The sequence below is a fragment of the Hyphopichia burtonii genome (assembly GCF_001661395.1).
Source record: "Hyphopichia burtonii NRRL Y-1933 unplaced genomic scaffold HYPBUscaffold_5, whole genome shotgun sequence".
In the NCBI taxonomy this organism is placed as follows: domain Eukaryota; kingdom Fungi; phylum Ascomycota; class Pichiomycetes; order Serinales; family Debaryomycetaceae; genus Hyphopichia; species Hyphopichia burtonii.
The window spans coordinates 722780-735923 of NW_017963732.1; the positions used below are offsets into that span (position 1 = coordinate 722780).

Sequence of the window (13144 nt, forward strand, 5' to 3'; positions counted from 1 at the left end):
CTACATTAAGTTATACTAAATTGTATATTGATGCATCTATTTAACAAGCTTGGATGACCTTATATTACCTTGTTTTCTAACCTCATTATCCATTAACTCTCTAATACGATGACTACCAGCAATACCAATAGCTAAAACTGATTCTAAATAATCTAAAGGCATTTTATCTTCTAATAATAATAGAGCTAATTTTTCACTTTTGCCAATAACCCCGATTGTAATACAACTTATATCATTTTCTTCTAATGTACTTAAATCCAATAATGGTGTTTTATCATATAATCCACAATTTATTGCTGAGACATAATCATACATTGAAATACCAGCATCAATTAAACTCAAGGTAATTGCATTAGTGATTCCTGCTAACAATCCACCGTCTTGTGCTAATACGAATACATTAACTTGTATTATTGTTCTTGGATAATTATAACTCATTATACTTTGTTCAAAAGTTCTTTCTAGCGTGGTCTTCAATTCAATTAATCTTTTTTCATTCTTCATCTTCTTCTTCCTTTCTAATGTTGAAAAATTCGATATCAGTAGATTTATTTCAATGGTTGCCTTCTTGGTATTGATTTGTGATCTATTAAGTGGTTCCATTGGTCCTTTGACCATACTTATTATCTTGGTATTTCCTTGTTCAACGTACGATGATCCATCCGATGAATTTGGGTGGGTGTTAGTACGACACTCGAAACGACGTAACTCATTCCATCTCCTCCCATCTATTCTAAGCCCTTCCGGCGAATATAACTCCAAACGTGACATGTTCTCTTTACTTTAATAACTTAAACGGTTAATGGTATCTTTACTGGTGACTCGAGATGAGTTTTTTTTTTTTTTTTTTAACAACTGAAAAATTTAAAGGTAAGAAATGTACGGATGTTCTGTGTATTACTGCAAAAACTATACAACGTCGTTGGACTTGTGCTTGACGTCCTCGATGAATTCTCCCAAGATATAACAGTTGGAAAGGTAGAAGCCAATGGAAGAGTAGAATAAGCCTCCATTGAAAGTGCTTTCACCTAGGAACTCTAATTTGTAGGCAAAAAACAACCAGCAAGCTTGACTCAAAATCCATAAAGTCAATAACCAAATTCCTTTCAAGTTCATAAGTCTTGTATCCAACAAAAAATTGGGTAAGAAGATTATAAACCAGATGAAATATTGAGAGGTGACCACCTTGTTGAATAGTACAAATGCAAATGTTTGCAAGAAGAAGCAATTTATCAAATTTCTTCTGGCGAAAAATAATGGGAGTAAAACTGATGAAATTAATAACTGGGGGATGAATGCTAGTTTTTCTATATTTCTAATTCCTTCGTGGTAAGTATCCATATACGGTTGTGCCGATTTATAATATAAACAGATATTGTAGATGGAGAAATTGTGTCTGTGGTCAAGTCTAGTTAAATGGTATAAGTATGAATGGTATAAGAATTCATAGCCATATATGTGATACATGGTCCCATTGAAAATACCCAAGGTTACAAGGACAACCAATAAATACTTTAAATTTGTATAGTTGATTAATTTAACCAACGGCAAGTTGACGATCGATGGCCCAGATCCACTCAAGTATAGTAAAATACTAGGTAAATATATTATAGGGTATATTTTAAAATGAATCGAAATACCCAAAAAAATGGCTGAAAGTGCCATCTTCTTCAATGAAAGAAAGTATATACTTAACATGATAAACACAGTTAAAACACTTTCAGAAGACCCTCTGGTACTTATAGTGATAACCATTGGATTGAGTAGCCATATCGATGATAAAATTAGTAATTTCCGTTCAGTCAACTTGGAACTTTTTTGCAATAACTTAACTATTAAAACCCCAGTAATTATATCACTCAAAATAAACAAAAACTTACCGAAACTCGGCCACCATTCATTCGGTACCAAAAACCATGATAACAAAGGAGTATATCTATACGTTTCTCTAGTATATGGCGATAGTCCTTGGTAGACATAATGAGAAGCATCCGAAAAGACAACGTAATCAATATCGGTGTACTTAACATTCATGTACTTATCCTGGTATAATCCAAATAGGAAAAAACCTATTCGAACTAATATCGATGCAACGATTAGATAAATGCTAGAACGTGACATTCTTCAGTGGACTGATGTACTTAATTATCTACAACGGTTTGATTCGTATGCTTTTCTCAACGACTGAAAAAAAAATACACCAAAAGAAAAAAAAACTAAAGCAATTTTTTTGAAGAATGAACGTTGTTTTGACGAAATAAAGACTTAAAGGTAATCAGAATGTCTAATCCTCAAGAAGAAGTGTATATTGACTACTTAAACTACGAATGGGACTCATTCGATGAGTTTCAGCAAGGGTTGAAAGATATACTTGATAATTATTTAGAAAGTATGAAAGAATCAGATCCTTCAGCTACATCAATTCCTGCTTTGGATAAACAACAGCTTATAGATCAGGCCAAGTCCTTTTTTTACTGTTCTCATACCGGAAACATTTTAAACTTGGACGATTTCAATCAATGGAAGTTACATAACGGAGATAAATATGATAAGAATAAGAAAATCGTTGAAATACCGAACGAGGAAGAGGAGGAGCCGCAACTGCTGGAACCACCATATTCTTCCAATTACCAAAACCTTGTTGAGTTGATAGTTTCTGGTAAACCTGTTCCTGGAATCAAACAGATTCCAGATACGGTATTGACTGACCAAAGTTCTAAATCGGATGCTAAGCAGAGAGTGAAGCCTTGGGAAAAGAATAAAGGGACTGAGGAAAACGATATTACAGAACAAATATAGAAGCCAAATGTCTAATGAATAAATTATGATCTAGAAGTGAATATGTAGTCTATATAAAATGTCATTAATGTAAAACTCTCATTACTGCTTCGAAAGCAGCTAAAGCAGCAGCGTTTGCTGGGAATGATCTTAAAATAGAAGGACCAAAACCTCTAGTGAAACCAGCTAAACCTTTTTCCCTATAGATGAATTTAACAGCATCGGAATATTTGGGGAATTTCTTCTCGGATTTAATTGGACTGTCGGTCATAATAACTTGTTTAATAACATCAGATGGATATGCAAATATCCAGAAAACCGTTGCTGATAACCCACCGGACCAGAAGTTAATGGCTGGTTTCAGTAATTTAGTATTATCTTCGAAATATTGGGTGAATAACTCATATGACCCCCACCAAAATATGAAATTGGTTCTGAATATCATGGTTGGTATTAACCCTGCAAACCAAGTGGTTGGTGATATCTTGAATAATTTTTTGGCAACATCGATTGGTCCAGTGTATATCTTTGATTTTGCATCATATTGCACTTGTAATCTTGCCTTGAATTGTTCAATGGGAGCTGCCACAAATGACACAGTCCATCCACTCCCCAATCCTGCCATCACATGGCCCATCAAGGGTAATTTAGTTTCTTCTGGGTAAATGTAATCTTTGACGTATCTTCTATATACATGCAACGATCCCAACATAACGGAATCCATCATAATCCAACCAACCAATGGTGGAGTAAACCCTTTGTAAAAACCTCTGAATCCTTCTGCCTTGAACGTTTGCCAAACACAATCCATCGGTCCTTTGAATCTACCTTCAGACGTTTGCAATCTCACCTTAACCGTATCAAACGGATGTCCAACTGCATTCTTGGTAACACCAGAAAACATCCCGGCAACAAACCCAATGTACTTCGGTGGAGGGGCTTTCTCCTGGACACTTGGTCCGTCTAGGATCTTATCTTCTTTATCTTTAATCACCAATGACATAATTTTCAAAAGCTGATCTGACTCTTCAATGAGTTTTCTTTCAATTTACGTCCCTTTTCACCGCTTGAAAGCAACAATTCGATCTGACCGTCGATTATACCAAATAAACAGTCTGACCGGTGTTTATTTATAAAGAATTACCCTTGAAAGAAAGAAAAACAAGTAGTAGTAGAGCTGAAAAAATTCCGGCAAATTTTTCAACCTCAAGTGCCGGTATCGCTCAAAAAAGATAACGGGAAGATCAAGCAGCAACAAATAATCGTGCAATTGAACAGAACTCCTCTTACACTTACCATCTACTTACATCTATAACGCTAATCCTCGACCATTTCACCGGGTTCTTGGTTTCTTCCAGGTTTGTCCATTTTATGTATGGATTGCAATGTCGCAGGCACCACGACATCAGCGACATTTGCAGTGGCCCGAAAAAGCAAAAAAACCTGAAAAAAAAGTGTATAAACAGTAGGAAAACCTTCTCTTCTGCCATCCAGCCCTATTTCTTCTGACAGATTGATTGACCGGCTTGATCTATCAGGGAAATATTCACTGCTCGACACACCGATACATCAAAACACTTGAAGCATGAGTCAACTGCCTGTGAAAAAGGAACCGACCGTGAAGTCTGAGCCGATTGATGTATTTTCACCTAGTTCATCATTTAATGGTGATGCTACAGGAAGACCATCACCATCTGCTGCTAGTAATGGTAATACACCTAATAGTAATGGTAGCAGGCCACCAGTAGTCAAGAAAGAAGCCAAATGGCAAGATATACCGTTAAAATGTTGTACTAAAGCAGAATTGGACGATATTCGTTATCATATATTACGCTTCCAAACAAAACAGGATGTGGATATAAATAATAATTTCACCAAGCCAGTTAGAATGCATAGAAAAGATCCTAGAAATATACAATTTCAACTCACAAGAGAAGAAATTGACCGACGTAAAAGAGATCAGGAAGCAAGAAAACTGGAAACAGATCGAGCTCAAGAAGACGAAGCTGATTCTCAAGCAGCTGATGAAGTAGATGCTGCAAGTGATGCAGCGAAAAGAAACCAAGCAGATATGTCACAAGTGGCTCCCGATGGTGGTGCTCGTAAGCCTAAAAAGAATGTTTTTAAACGTAAAACAAAACAAATAAATTTAATGGCTGAAGAGAAAAGAAAATTAAGATACGAAGAATATTATCCATGGGTCTTAGAAGATTATTCCGGTAAAAATGTCTTTGTAGGTAATTATGAGGCTGGTTCTTCAGATACTCAACATGTATTATTCGTCTTTGATAAAGATGGTTTTAAAATGGTTCCTGCTGAAAAAGTTTATAAATTTACTCCTAGAAATAAATACGCTACTTTAACTTTAGAAGAAGCTGAAGCTAAAATGGAAAAAAATGCCACTACTCCAAGATGGTTAATGAAACATATGCATGATAATTCTTCTTCTGAAGGCGCTACTCCTGATATGAGATTTAGACATGCATCTACAAATGGTAATGCTGCAGTTGGGGGGTCTTCTAGTCGTGGTAGAAGAATGAGAACCGTCACTGGTGGAGAAACAAATGATCGTGATTCTGATCATGATGATATTGATTTCGATGAGGAATTTGCCGATGACGAAGAAGCTCCAATTATGGATGGTGATGAAGAAGAAAACAAATTATCGGAGAAAAAAATAAAAAGGGAAATGATGAAGGCTGCACATTTTGATGGTCAATCTGATGCAGATATGGAAGATGATGATGATTTGAATGATTTATTTGAAACTGAAAAATCAAGAAAAGTCGATAAAGAAGGTAAAAAATTACGTAAAGTTTTAAATAAAACAGAAGGTGGAGTTTACGATAGTGACGATAACGAGGAAACTAATCCTCCTTATGTTTCTCAATCAGATTTGGAAAGTGGTAATGACAGTGAGGATGATGAAACAAAAGTAAAAGAAGAACCAAATGATTCCTTATCAAATGAAGTTCAAAATGTAAGAGCTTTCACCGCTAGAAATGTTGGTGATGGGTTTGTGGTCATAAAAGCTCCAAAAGATTTCCTTAATGGTTTCCCTAAAGGAGAATGGAATCCAAATGTCAAGAAGAGACAAATTGAGACCAATAAATCTCCTAAAAAGAAGGCAAAACTTGAACGTGATTCTACTCCTTCACAAACTACCTCGCCCCAAGTTAAAAAGGAAAAACAAAGCGTTTCACCTTCTCCAACTCCTGCTGCTACCAATCTTGCTAATGTTGACTTGAACTCAGGCGGCCCTAATAATGAATACGTCACTGTTAAAGAGGTCTTGGATATCGTCAGTAATAATCCTTTAACAACTAAAGAATTGTTAGTCCGTTTGAGAAATAGGGTCAACGCACACAAGGACAATAAGCAGCGGATCATCACGATTGTCAAGCAAACTCTCAAATTAGTTGATGGTAAGTTGGTGCTTAAAGACGAAAATCGATAATTTATTTAATTACGATTTTTTTTTTTTTTTTTTTTCGCTGCAAAAAAAAAAAAATATGTATTTATTTCTCTATATGTTTAACTAATTTACAAGACTTCAACTACTGCGTCATCATCGCTATCGTCTTCCATTTCTTCATCGGCTTGCTCTATTGGGGCTTCATCTCTCATTAACATTTGAACTAATCTATCGACTAAATCAGTAATATTTTCAGTCTCATTGGCTTTATGTAATTCTCTAATTAAAGGATAAACAGCTTTTTCTCTTAAGTATTCTCTTACTTCTCTACTGGTACATAATAATAATAAAGATTCTAAATGTGTGCAGATGATTGCTTCGACAGGATCTCTTTTCTTATCTGAAGGTAATAATTGTAATTCATCTGGTAAGTTGAACATGTCTTCTTCGTCTACTTCTTCTGGACCAGCAATTGGTAATAATATATATGGTAAAAGATTGATTTTTTCATTGGTGATTAACTCCATGTGTGCTTTCGTATCAAATAAAGCATTCTTAATAGTGGATGCAACCCCTTCTCTTCTAATTTTAGAATCATAATATTCAGTGAAAACTAATAATTTAGAAATTGGAACAATGCCATCGTATTCTTGTTCTGTTATAAAATAGCTTCTACCTTGTTGGAAACGAGAAATATCGGCGAAAAAATAAGATAAATAATCGAAATCAGCATACTTATTTAAGGAACGATCACTACCTTTAACAAAACAATCCATTAAGCAGTCAATTGCCTTATTTGATGTAAAAATTTTCTTTTGATCTTCACTTTCGTGCTTGATGGTGAAATTGAATATTTTGTTGATAGAGTCATTCTTGGCCAAGTTAGTTAATAAAATACACATCAAGTCAGCATTAGTATTCTTCAAATTTATAATGGATTGCACTAAGAACTTGAGGTATTCTTCATCTTCTACAATCAAGTTTCTCATGGTGATGTCATCACATAAATTGGCCAAAATAGTAACAGATTGAGTCACCAAGGTTTGCCCCGTTTCCTTGGACAACTTCTTCAAGTCTTTAATTGCTTCATAATTATCATAGGCGAAAACTTGTTGTTGAGTACCTTGAGAGTAACCAACCAAATTATCTAAAGCGATTTGGACCACTGCTGGTTGGGGAGAGTGCAAAAAAGTAACAAGTTCTTCTAATTCACTAGGCATTATTCCAAACTATTATACAAAAAGCCTATTCTTGAGTAATTTTAAACAGTTTATTCAACAACTGCTTAGTAAAGTAGTAATTTTTCAACTCGGTATATGAAAAAAAAATTTTGTGATGAAGAAGTGCACCGACCAAATTTGCAGCCTTATAAAAATTGCAAAAAACTTAAAATGTACATTTAATTTTTAGTTATTGAAGAGAAACTCTATATATAAAGCTATTTTGGTGCCTCTTTGAGCTTGTCTATCACTTGTAAGTAGTAGTAATAGAAGGCAATTACATGGAAGTGACCGTCGAAAGTCATTTTTTCATCAACAGAATGAATATTACTGTTTGGAGTAGGGAGTCCTGGTTCGTATCTAAAGATGTTTCTGGTCAAATCCCAATATGAATGGGTGTCGGTGTTACCAGTTGAAAGGAAAGGGGCAAAGACAAAAGTATCGTTGTCATCAGGGAAGACCAAATCCTCATATAAATAACGCAAAGAACCACCAAAAAGGTTCCAAATTTGGCCGTCATTAGGAGTTACCGGGGCCGGTTCTAAAGATCCTCTTAAAGTATAGTTGAAATAACCTTTTGGTGTTGGAGGTACAACTTCCTTGCCCTGGAAGATGACTCCCAAATTGTATTTAGCAGCAAAGTCTTCAATTTGGTGTAATACTTTTTCGGCCGTCGAGGAAACCAGTTCTTCAATGGCAACACGGTGATTGAGAAGAACTGAAGCACTTTCAGGAAGTGCATTCAGTTTTACCCCTCCGTTTATAATATCAAAGGCTTGAGAGGTGGTGATAATATACTTTGAAGCTAAGTCTTGGGATAAATACTCAATGACTTTTTTATTTGCGTTAATATCGAGATGAGATTTCAAAATATCACGCTTCAAAGATTTATCAATGGAAGTAGAATGCTCAGCGACACATTGAAGCTGATTGAGAACAGGATTGGCATTTGTTAAAAGACTGGGGAATTGTTCATCTTCAATATTACTAATTAATTTGGAAAGAAGACCAATTGCAGTATGATCAGGAGGGATACTCAGATGACCACCAGGAGTAAATAAGGAAATGATTGAATCAACGTGACCCTTTTCACCAGTAGCAGGTAAGATGAATTTAGTACCTTCGATGGTTTCAAACCCATTAGTTCCTTCATCCACAAGTTGAAGGAAAGAATCAGGACCATATTTTTCCAAGAGGAATTTTGAGATTTCAAAAGCACCTTGTCCATTGGATTCTTCGTCGTAGCCAAATGCCAAAACGATTGTTCTTTCAGGAGTGAATTTCTTTTCACTCAAGAGAAGTTCAACTGTTTCTAATAACCCAACTAATAAGTTTTTACAATCGCTAACCCCTCTACCATATAAATATTTACCATCAAATCCACCTTCAAATGGAGGGAAAGTCCATTTGTCGAGAGTATCGGGTTGAATTGGCACTACGTCATAGTGGGCAGTCAATAAAATTGGCTTTTTCAGTTTATCAGTACCTTCCCAAGTATAAACAAGACCAAGCTTGTTAACTTTATCGAATCTTAAGTTTTCGTGAACCAAGGGGAAAGTTTCCTCCAAGTATTTGTGAAAGTCAGCAAAAGGCGACCATCTGGGTTCACGTTTGAATAAGTCGTCCAATGAGTCAGCTTCTCTTGGGTCAATCAAGTCATCATAACCTTGAGTTGGGACCCTTACGGCATTTAATAATCGTTCTCTTGATTCATTATGATATTTAGCATCATGTAAGATTTTTTGTAAAGTACCTGGCGAGTACAAATACTCGGAAGGGTCTACTTTATCAACAAGAGGACATAAATGGTCTGGATGATGAGGGTCACTAGGATCAGACCAAATTGTCAAATTTAATTGATGGTAAAAGAGTCCAACAACGGAAAATGAAACAACTGCCAACTTGATAGCAAACCATTTGTAATTGAATTGCGAACGAGAAGTTGAATTATACAAGGGAATCCCACCCTTTTCTGAGTCCAAAGAAATAGCCATTGGGTTAATTGAGCTTTAATAGAAGAAAGAAACGGTTTAGGCAGATAAGGGAGACTCCAACCTTTTTATACGTTTAAATTGCGCAACCAAAATTCCGCTTTCTACAAGCCATATAATATTGGGCCATGATCTCTATAAGGAATTGAATTCTCTATTTAGTAATCTCTACTTATTAGTCTAGTTAAATTGGGCAAACCAGAGAAGTTGATCACTTAAGGTTTTTTCTTTGGCGTATTTGACAATTGGGTCAGAAATATCACCTTTGACTGAAAAACCATGGCTGACCCCTTGGAATAAATCCATTTGGTATCTAGCCTTAATATCAGTCAAGATCTCTTCAGTTTTCCATCTCAAGTCACGGGTGAAAAGAGGATCGACTTCAGCTGCAGAAATGATAATTGGTTTGGCGATGGCTTTAATTTCGTCAACTTCAACAAAACTTGGATGAGCACCAGCAGCAGCATCCAAAAACCCATCTTTAGAAATATTTTGAATAGCGTATTTAGCACCGTAACAGTAACCGATACCACCAACAAACTTAGGAGACCATTCTTTACGTAATTGTTGTAAAAAGCCATTGACAATTGGAGCAGTGATATCACTAGTATGATTAGTAAGCCATCCACTTAAATCACCATGTTCAAGAGGAACTGCATCACCTTTTAAGATATCTGGAATAACAACATGGTATTTACAGCTTCTAGCAATTTCATCAGCAATCAATAAAACGTTGTTGAATCTATTACCAAAGATATCGGTCAAAATAACAATAACCCGATCATTACCATGTTCAGCACCAACTTGGTAGGTATCAAGACCGAAAATTTGTTTATGTTCACCTTGAGCTTGTCCTTCGTGGAATGAAGCTTGAGTACAGCATGCAGCTGGAGCGTGGGAAGCCATTTTGGAGTTGTTTGACGTAAAACCAACGGAGGATCTAGTGAAAATTTGACTGCTTTATATACTCCTTCTCCGACTGAGACATTTTGGTGAGGCCCTCATTTTTGTCCCTTCGGTTAGTAATCAGTTGGTGAAAGCATACACGACTGGCCCTCGAGCAAGCGATGACCCAGTGTGTGTCTATTGTATCTTGTATGCTGCTCTATACCTGGGTATACCTGAATGTCCCGATACCTGAGTATCTGGATACTTGGTGCATATTGATACTTGGTGCATATTGACGGGTTTGTTTTTTACTGTTCTTCTTGCTGCGTTCGTATAGTGTTGAAGTCGTATAGTGATCTTCTTGCTGCATTCGTATAGCATACTCCTTACCACATTCAGTGTACTGTCTATATTTTAAGCTAAATAGTATTTAAGAACTGCTAGCAAGTCCAAGAAATGTCTAGACTTGTTGAGTCAGCAATTTTACAGCCATTTTTTTTTTCAATGAGATTACTGCAAAACCATGTATTGACAGCTATAAATTATTTAAATTGAGAAAACCAAGCGAGTTGGTCGGTTAAGGTCTTTTCTTTGGCATATTTAACTGAAGGATTGGTAATGTCACCTCTGACGGCGTATCCATGGGATACTCCTTGGAACAAATCCATTTGGTATCTAACCTTAATTTCAGTCAAGGCTTCTTCGGTTTCCCATCTCAACTCACGAGTGAAAATGGGATCAGTTTCAGCTGCTGAAATAAGAATTGGCTTGGTGAGTGCCTTCACTTGATCAATGCTCACCTGGGAAGGATGGGCAATGGCAATTGCATCAAAGTTTCCATCTTTCGAAGCTTGTTCAATGGCAAACTTAGCTCCATAACAATGTCCAATACCACCCAAGAACTTAGGTGTGGTCTCCTTATACAAGGTTGTCAAGTATTCTTTCACGATTCTGGTTGTTGTTTCATTGGGGTGTTTTTCAAACCAAGCTGGTAAGAATTCCAAACTAGCCGGTGGATCCCCACCTTCAGCAAGATCAGGAACCAAAACCTTGTATTTACCAAGTCTAGCAACCTCATCAGCAATTAACATATTATTCTTAAACTTATAACCGTATATATCAGGTAATATTACAATGATGTTATCGTTACCATTTTCAGCACCAGCAACGTAGGAATCAACACCAGCAACGATTTGATGTTGACCTTTTGGCTCTCCTTCATGGAGAGTAGCATGTACACAACAAGCACCCGGGTTTTTAGAAGCCATTCTTTGATTTCCTTGTCGATAGTAGACTTGGGTAGGCGGTTTTGGCAGCTAACTTATATACTTGATTTTGTAGGAACTTAGGTCCGAGTTCCGACCACGGTTACCACCGAGACTCAACTGCTAACGAAAAATTTTACCACCGAGTGTCGGCTGCAAACTTTGAAAATTGCAGCCTAAGATGATTTACAAACACGAGAATCAAATAGATATACAAGGAATGAATGTATTAAAGAATACTAATGCACATGGGAAAGAAAGATAAAAACTATTTATACAAGGGGCGGAGGAAGAGATTAATCAATAACCAAAGATTCGTTATCACTATCTAGTTTTTCATGACTATAATTTTGCTGGGTTGGATTCCCATTAGGTTGTTGGGGTGCTGTTGCTGGAGTTTGTCTTGGTGGTAAAGATAATTTTGTAGATTGTTTTTCATTCATTGTAGTCATACTTATATTGTGTTTATTCCAATATTCATTCAATACTGCGTTATTATCATTATGAAAAGGCATTTTACTATAATAAGTGCTAACCAATGGTAATAATCCATGATTATAATTTTTCAACATGATACATTCAATTGTAACAGTTAAAAGTAATAATATTAAAGTTATAATACCAAAAGTAACCAAGGATTTACGACCTGGGAAGTAGGAACCTGGAGTAACCCCAATATTATAAGCAGATGAGTACTTGGTATAAAGTCTTATAATTTTAAATAAGACGTATGCACAACTCATTAAAAATAATGAAATGGTACAAATGGTTAACAGTTTAATTTCACGAGTAGTAGCAAAATCACTGGCAAATAAAACAAGAATGGTTAAAGGTAAAACACAAACTGTTAAAATAAATTCAAGGGATTTTTTATTTGCAATCATAATGACAATAAATTGAACGGTAAACCCAATGAAAAAGAAAAAATCAAAAATAAGTAACGCCCGATGAATTTGGAAAATTGTATACATCTTTTTAATATGTAAATCACCACCAATTTTTTTATAACGAAACCATTTAACATTTTTACGAAGAACTCCAAATATCATATAAACTTGACTTACTAAAGTAAGAGCAATAACAACAATTGTTGCTATATTAGTACCACGGGTTGATTGTTGCCAAGATGGTGATAATCCATTACTAATGGAAAATCCAACTTCTTCAAATTGAATACCAGTATAAATTAACATACAACCATAAAATATACAAAGCATTGCTAATAACAACATATTTTTGGTTTTTAAACCAATGATAGTAAGAAGAACTTGATAAAATGCTGCAAAAATGAAAAGTGATAAATAAATCAGAATTTCTGCATATCTTTCTTTAGAATTGAATTTTTTTTTATGGATGTTAATAACAGCATAAATATAACATTCAAAAACTAAAATTAAAAGAGCAGAAAAGACAGAAGTTGCAAGAAATAGATGAGATGCTCTACGGTATCTATTATCCAATTCTTTACTATGTGGATCTGCTGTAACTGGAGTATCAGGAACTTGATTTTCTGAATAAAAATTACTAATTGGTGGTTGATAACTTATTGATGTAACTGATACTTGATCAGCATTATCATTTATTATT

General features: G+C 35.5%; 10 protein-coding genes across 10 annotated transcripts; 2 read left to right on the forward strand and 8 right to left on the reverse strand.

Moving 5' to 3' along the window:
- Window positions 1–36: 36 nt before the first annotated feature.
- HYPBUDRAFT_12307 (exosome non-catalytic core subunit) lies at window positions 37–802 on the reverse strand (the record flags this gene model as incomplete). The annotated part of the gene is made up of 1 exon (XM_020219299.1): window positions 37–802. The coding sequence occupies exon 1, from the start codon at window positions 769–771 to the stop codon at window positions 37–39; it is 735 nt and encodes a 244-aa protein (XP_020075695.1). The 5' UTR covers window positions 772–802.
- A 46-nt stretch (window positions 803–848) lies between these two features.
- HYPBUDRAFT_242207 (glycosylphosphatidylinositol-alpha 1,4 mannosyltransferase I) lies at window positions 849–2128 on the reverse strand. Its single transcript, XM_020223288.1, has one exon. It carries the CDS (start codon window positions 2119–2121, stop codon window positions 910–912), a length of 1212 nt encoding a protein of 403 aa, XP_020075696.1. The 5' UTR covers window positions 2122–2128; the 3' UTR covers window positions 849–909.
- Window positions 2129–2278: 150 nt separating this feature from the next.
- Window positions 2279–2874, forward strand: HYPBUDRAFT_153385 (uncharacterized protein; the record flags this gene model as incomplete). The annotated part of the gene is made up of 1 exon (XM_020221520.1): window positions 2279–2874. A coding segment is annotated over one exon (521 nt), but the record flags the coding sequence as incomplete, so codon positions are not given.
- Window positions 2864–3781, reverse strand: HYPBUDRAFT_149477 (uncharacterized protein; the record flags this gene model as incomplete). Its single annotated transcript, XM_020220211.1, has 1 exon — window positions 2864–3781. The coding sequence occupies one exon, from the start codon at window positions 3779–3781 to the stop codon at window positions 2864–2866; it is 918 nt and encodes a 305-aa protein (XP_020075698.1).
- Window positions 3782–4318: 537 nt separating this feature from the next.
- On the forward strand, window positions 4319–6270 carry TFG1 (transcription factor IIF subunit). The gene has a single exon (XM_020221521.1). The coding sequence runs from the start codon at window positions 4364–4366 to the stop codon at window positions 6233–6235; it is 1872 nt and encodes a 623-aa protein (XP_020075699.1). The 5' UTR covers window positions 4319–4363; the 3' UTR covers window positions 6236–6270.
- An 8-nt stretch (window positions 6271–6278) lies between these two features.
- On the reverse strand, window positions 6279–7555 carry HGH1 (Hgh1p). The gene has a single exon (XM_020223289.1). The coding sequence runs from the start codon at window positions 7411–7413 to the stop codon at window positions 6322–6324; it is 1092 nt and encodes a 363-aa protein (XP_020075700.1). The 5' UTR covers window positions 7414–7555; the 3' UTR covers window positions 6279–6321.
- Window positions 7556–7590: 35 nt separating this feature from the next.
- On the reverse strand, window positions 7591–9410 carry HYPBUDRAFT_153387 (uncharacterized protein; the record flags this gene model as incomplete). Its single annotated transcript, XM_020221522.1, has 1 exon — window positions 7591–9410. One exon carries the CDS (start codon window positions 9405–9407, stop codon window positions 7632–7634), a length of 1776 nt encoding a protein of 591 aa, XP_020075701.1. The 3' UTR covers window positions 7591–7631.
- A 117-nt stretch (window positions 9411–9527) lies between these two features.
- Window positions 9528–10332, reverse strand: HYPBUDRAFT_126392 (uncharacterized protein). The gene has a single exon (XM_020219358.1). The coding sequence runs from the start codon at window positions 10308–10310 to the stop codon at window positions 9585–9587; it is 726 nt and encodes a 241-aa protein (XP_020075702.1). The 5' UTR covers window positions 10311–10332; the 3' UTR covers window positions 9528–9584.
- A 502-nt stretch (window positions 10333–10834) lies between these two features.
- HYPBUDRAFT_7025 (dienelactone hydrolase) lies at window positions 10835–11560 on the reverse strand (the record flags this gene model as incomplete). Its single annotated transcript, XM_020223625.1, has 1 exon — window positions 10835–11560. The coding sequence occupies one exon, from the start codon at window positions 11558–11560 to the stop codon at window positions 10835–10837; it is 726 nt and encodes a 241-aa protein (XP_020075703.1).
- A 497-nt stretch (window positions 11561–12057) lies between these two features.
- Window positions 12058–13026, reverse strand: HYPBUDRAFT_98957 (uncharacterized protein; the record flags this gene model as incomplete). Its single annotated transcript, XM_020224024.1, has 1 exon — window positions 12058–13026. A coding segment is annotated over one exon (969 nt), but the record flags the coding sequence as incomplete, so codon positions are not given.
- Window positions 13027–13144: the final 118 nt, after the last annotated feature.

Coding starts and splice junctions, on each gene's coding strand:
- HYPBUDRAFT_242207 (XM_020223288.1), bottom strand. CDS start 2,121: ATGTCACGTTCTAGCATTTATCTAATCGTTGCATCGATATTAGTTCGA.
- TFG1 (XM_020221521.1), top strand. CDS start 4,364: ATGAGTCAACTGCCTGTGAAAAAGGAACCGACCGTGAAGTCTGAGCCG.
- HGH1 (XM_020223289.1), bottom strand. CDS start 7,413: ATGCCTAGTGAATTAGAAGAACTTGTTACTTTTTTGCACTCTCCCCAA.
- HYPBUDRAFT_126392 (XM_020219358.1), bottom strand. CDS start 10,310: ATGGCTTCCCACGCTCCAGCTGCATGCTGTACTCAAGCTTCATTCCAC.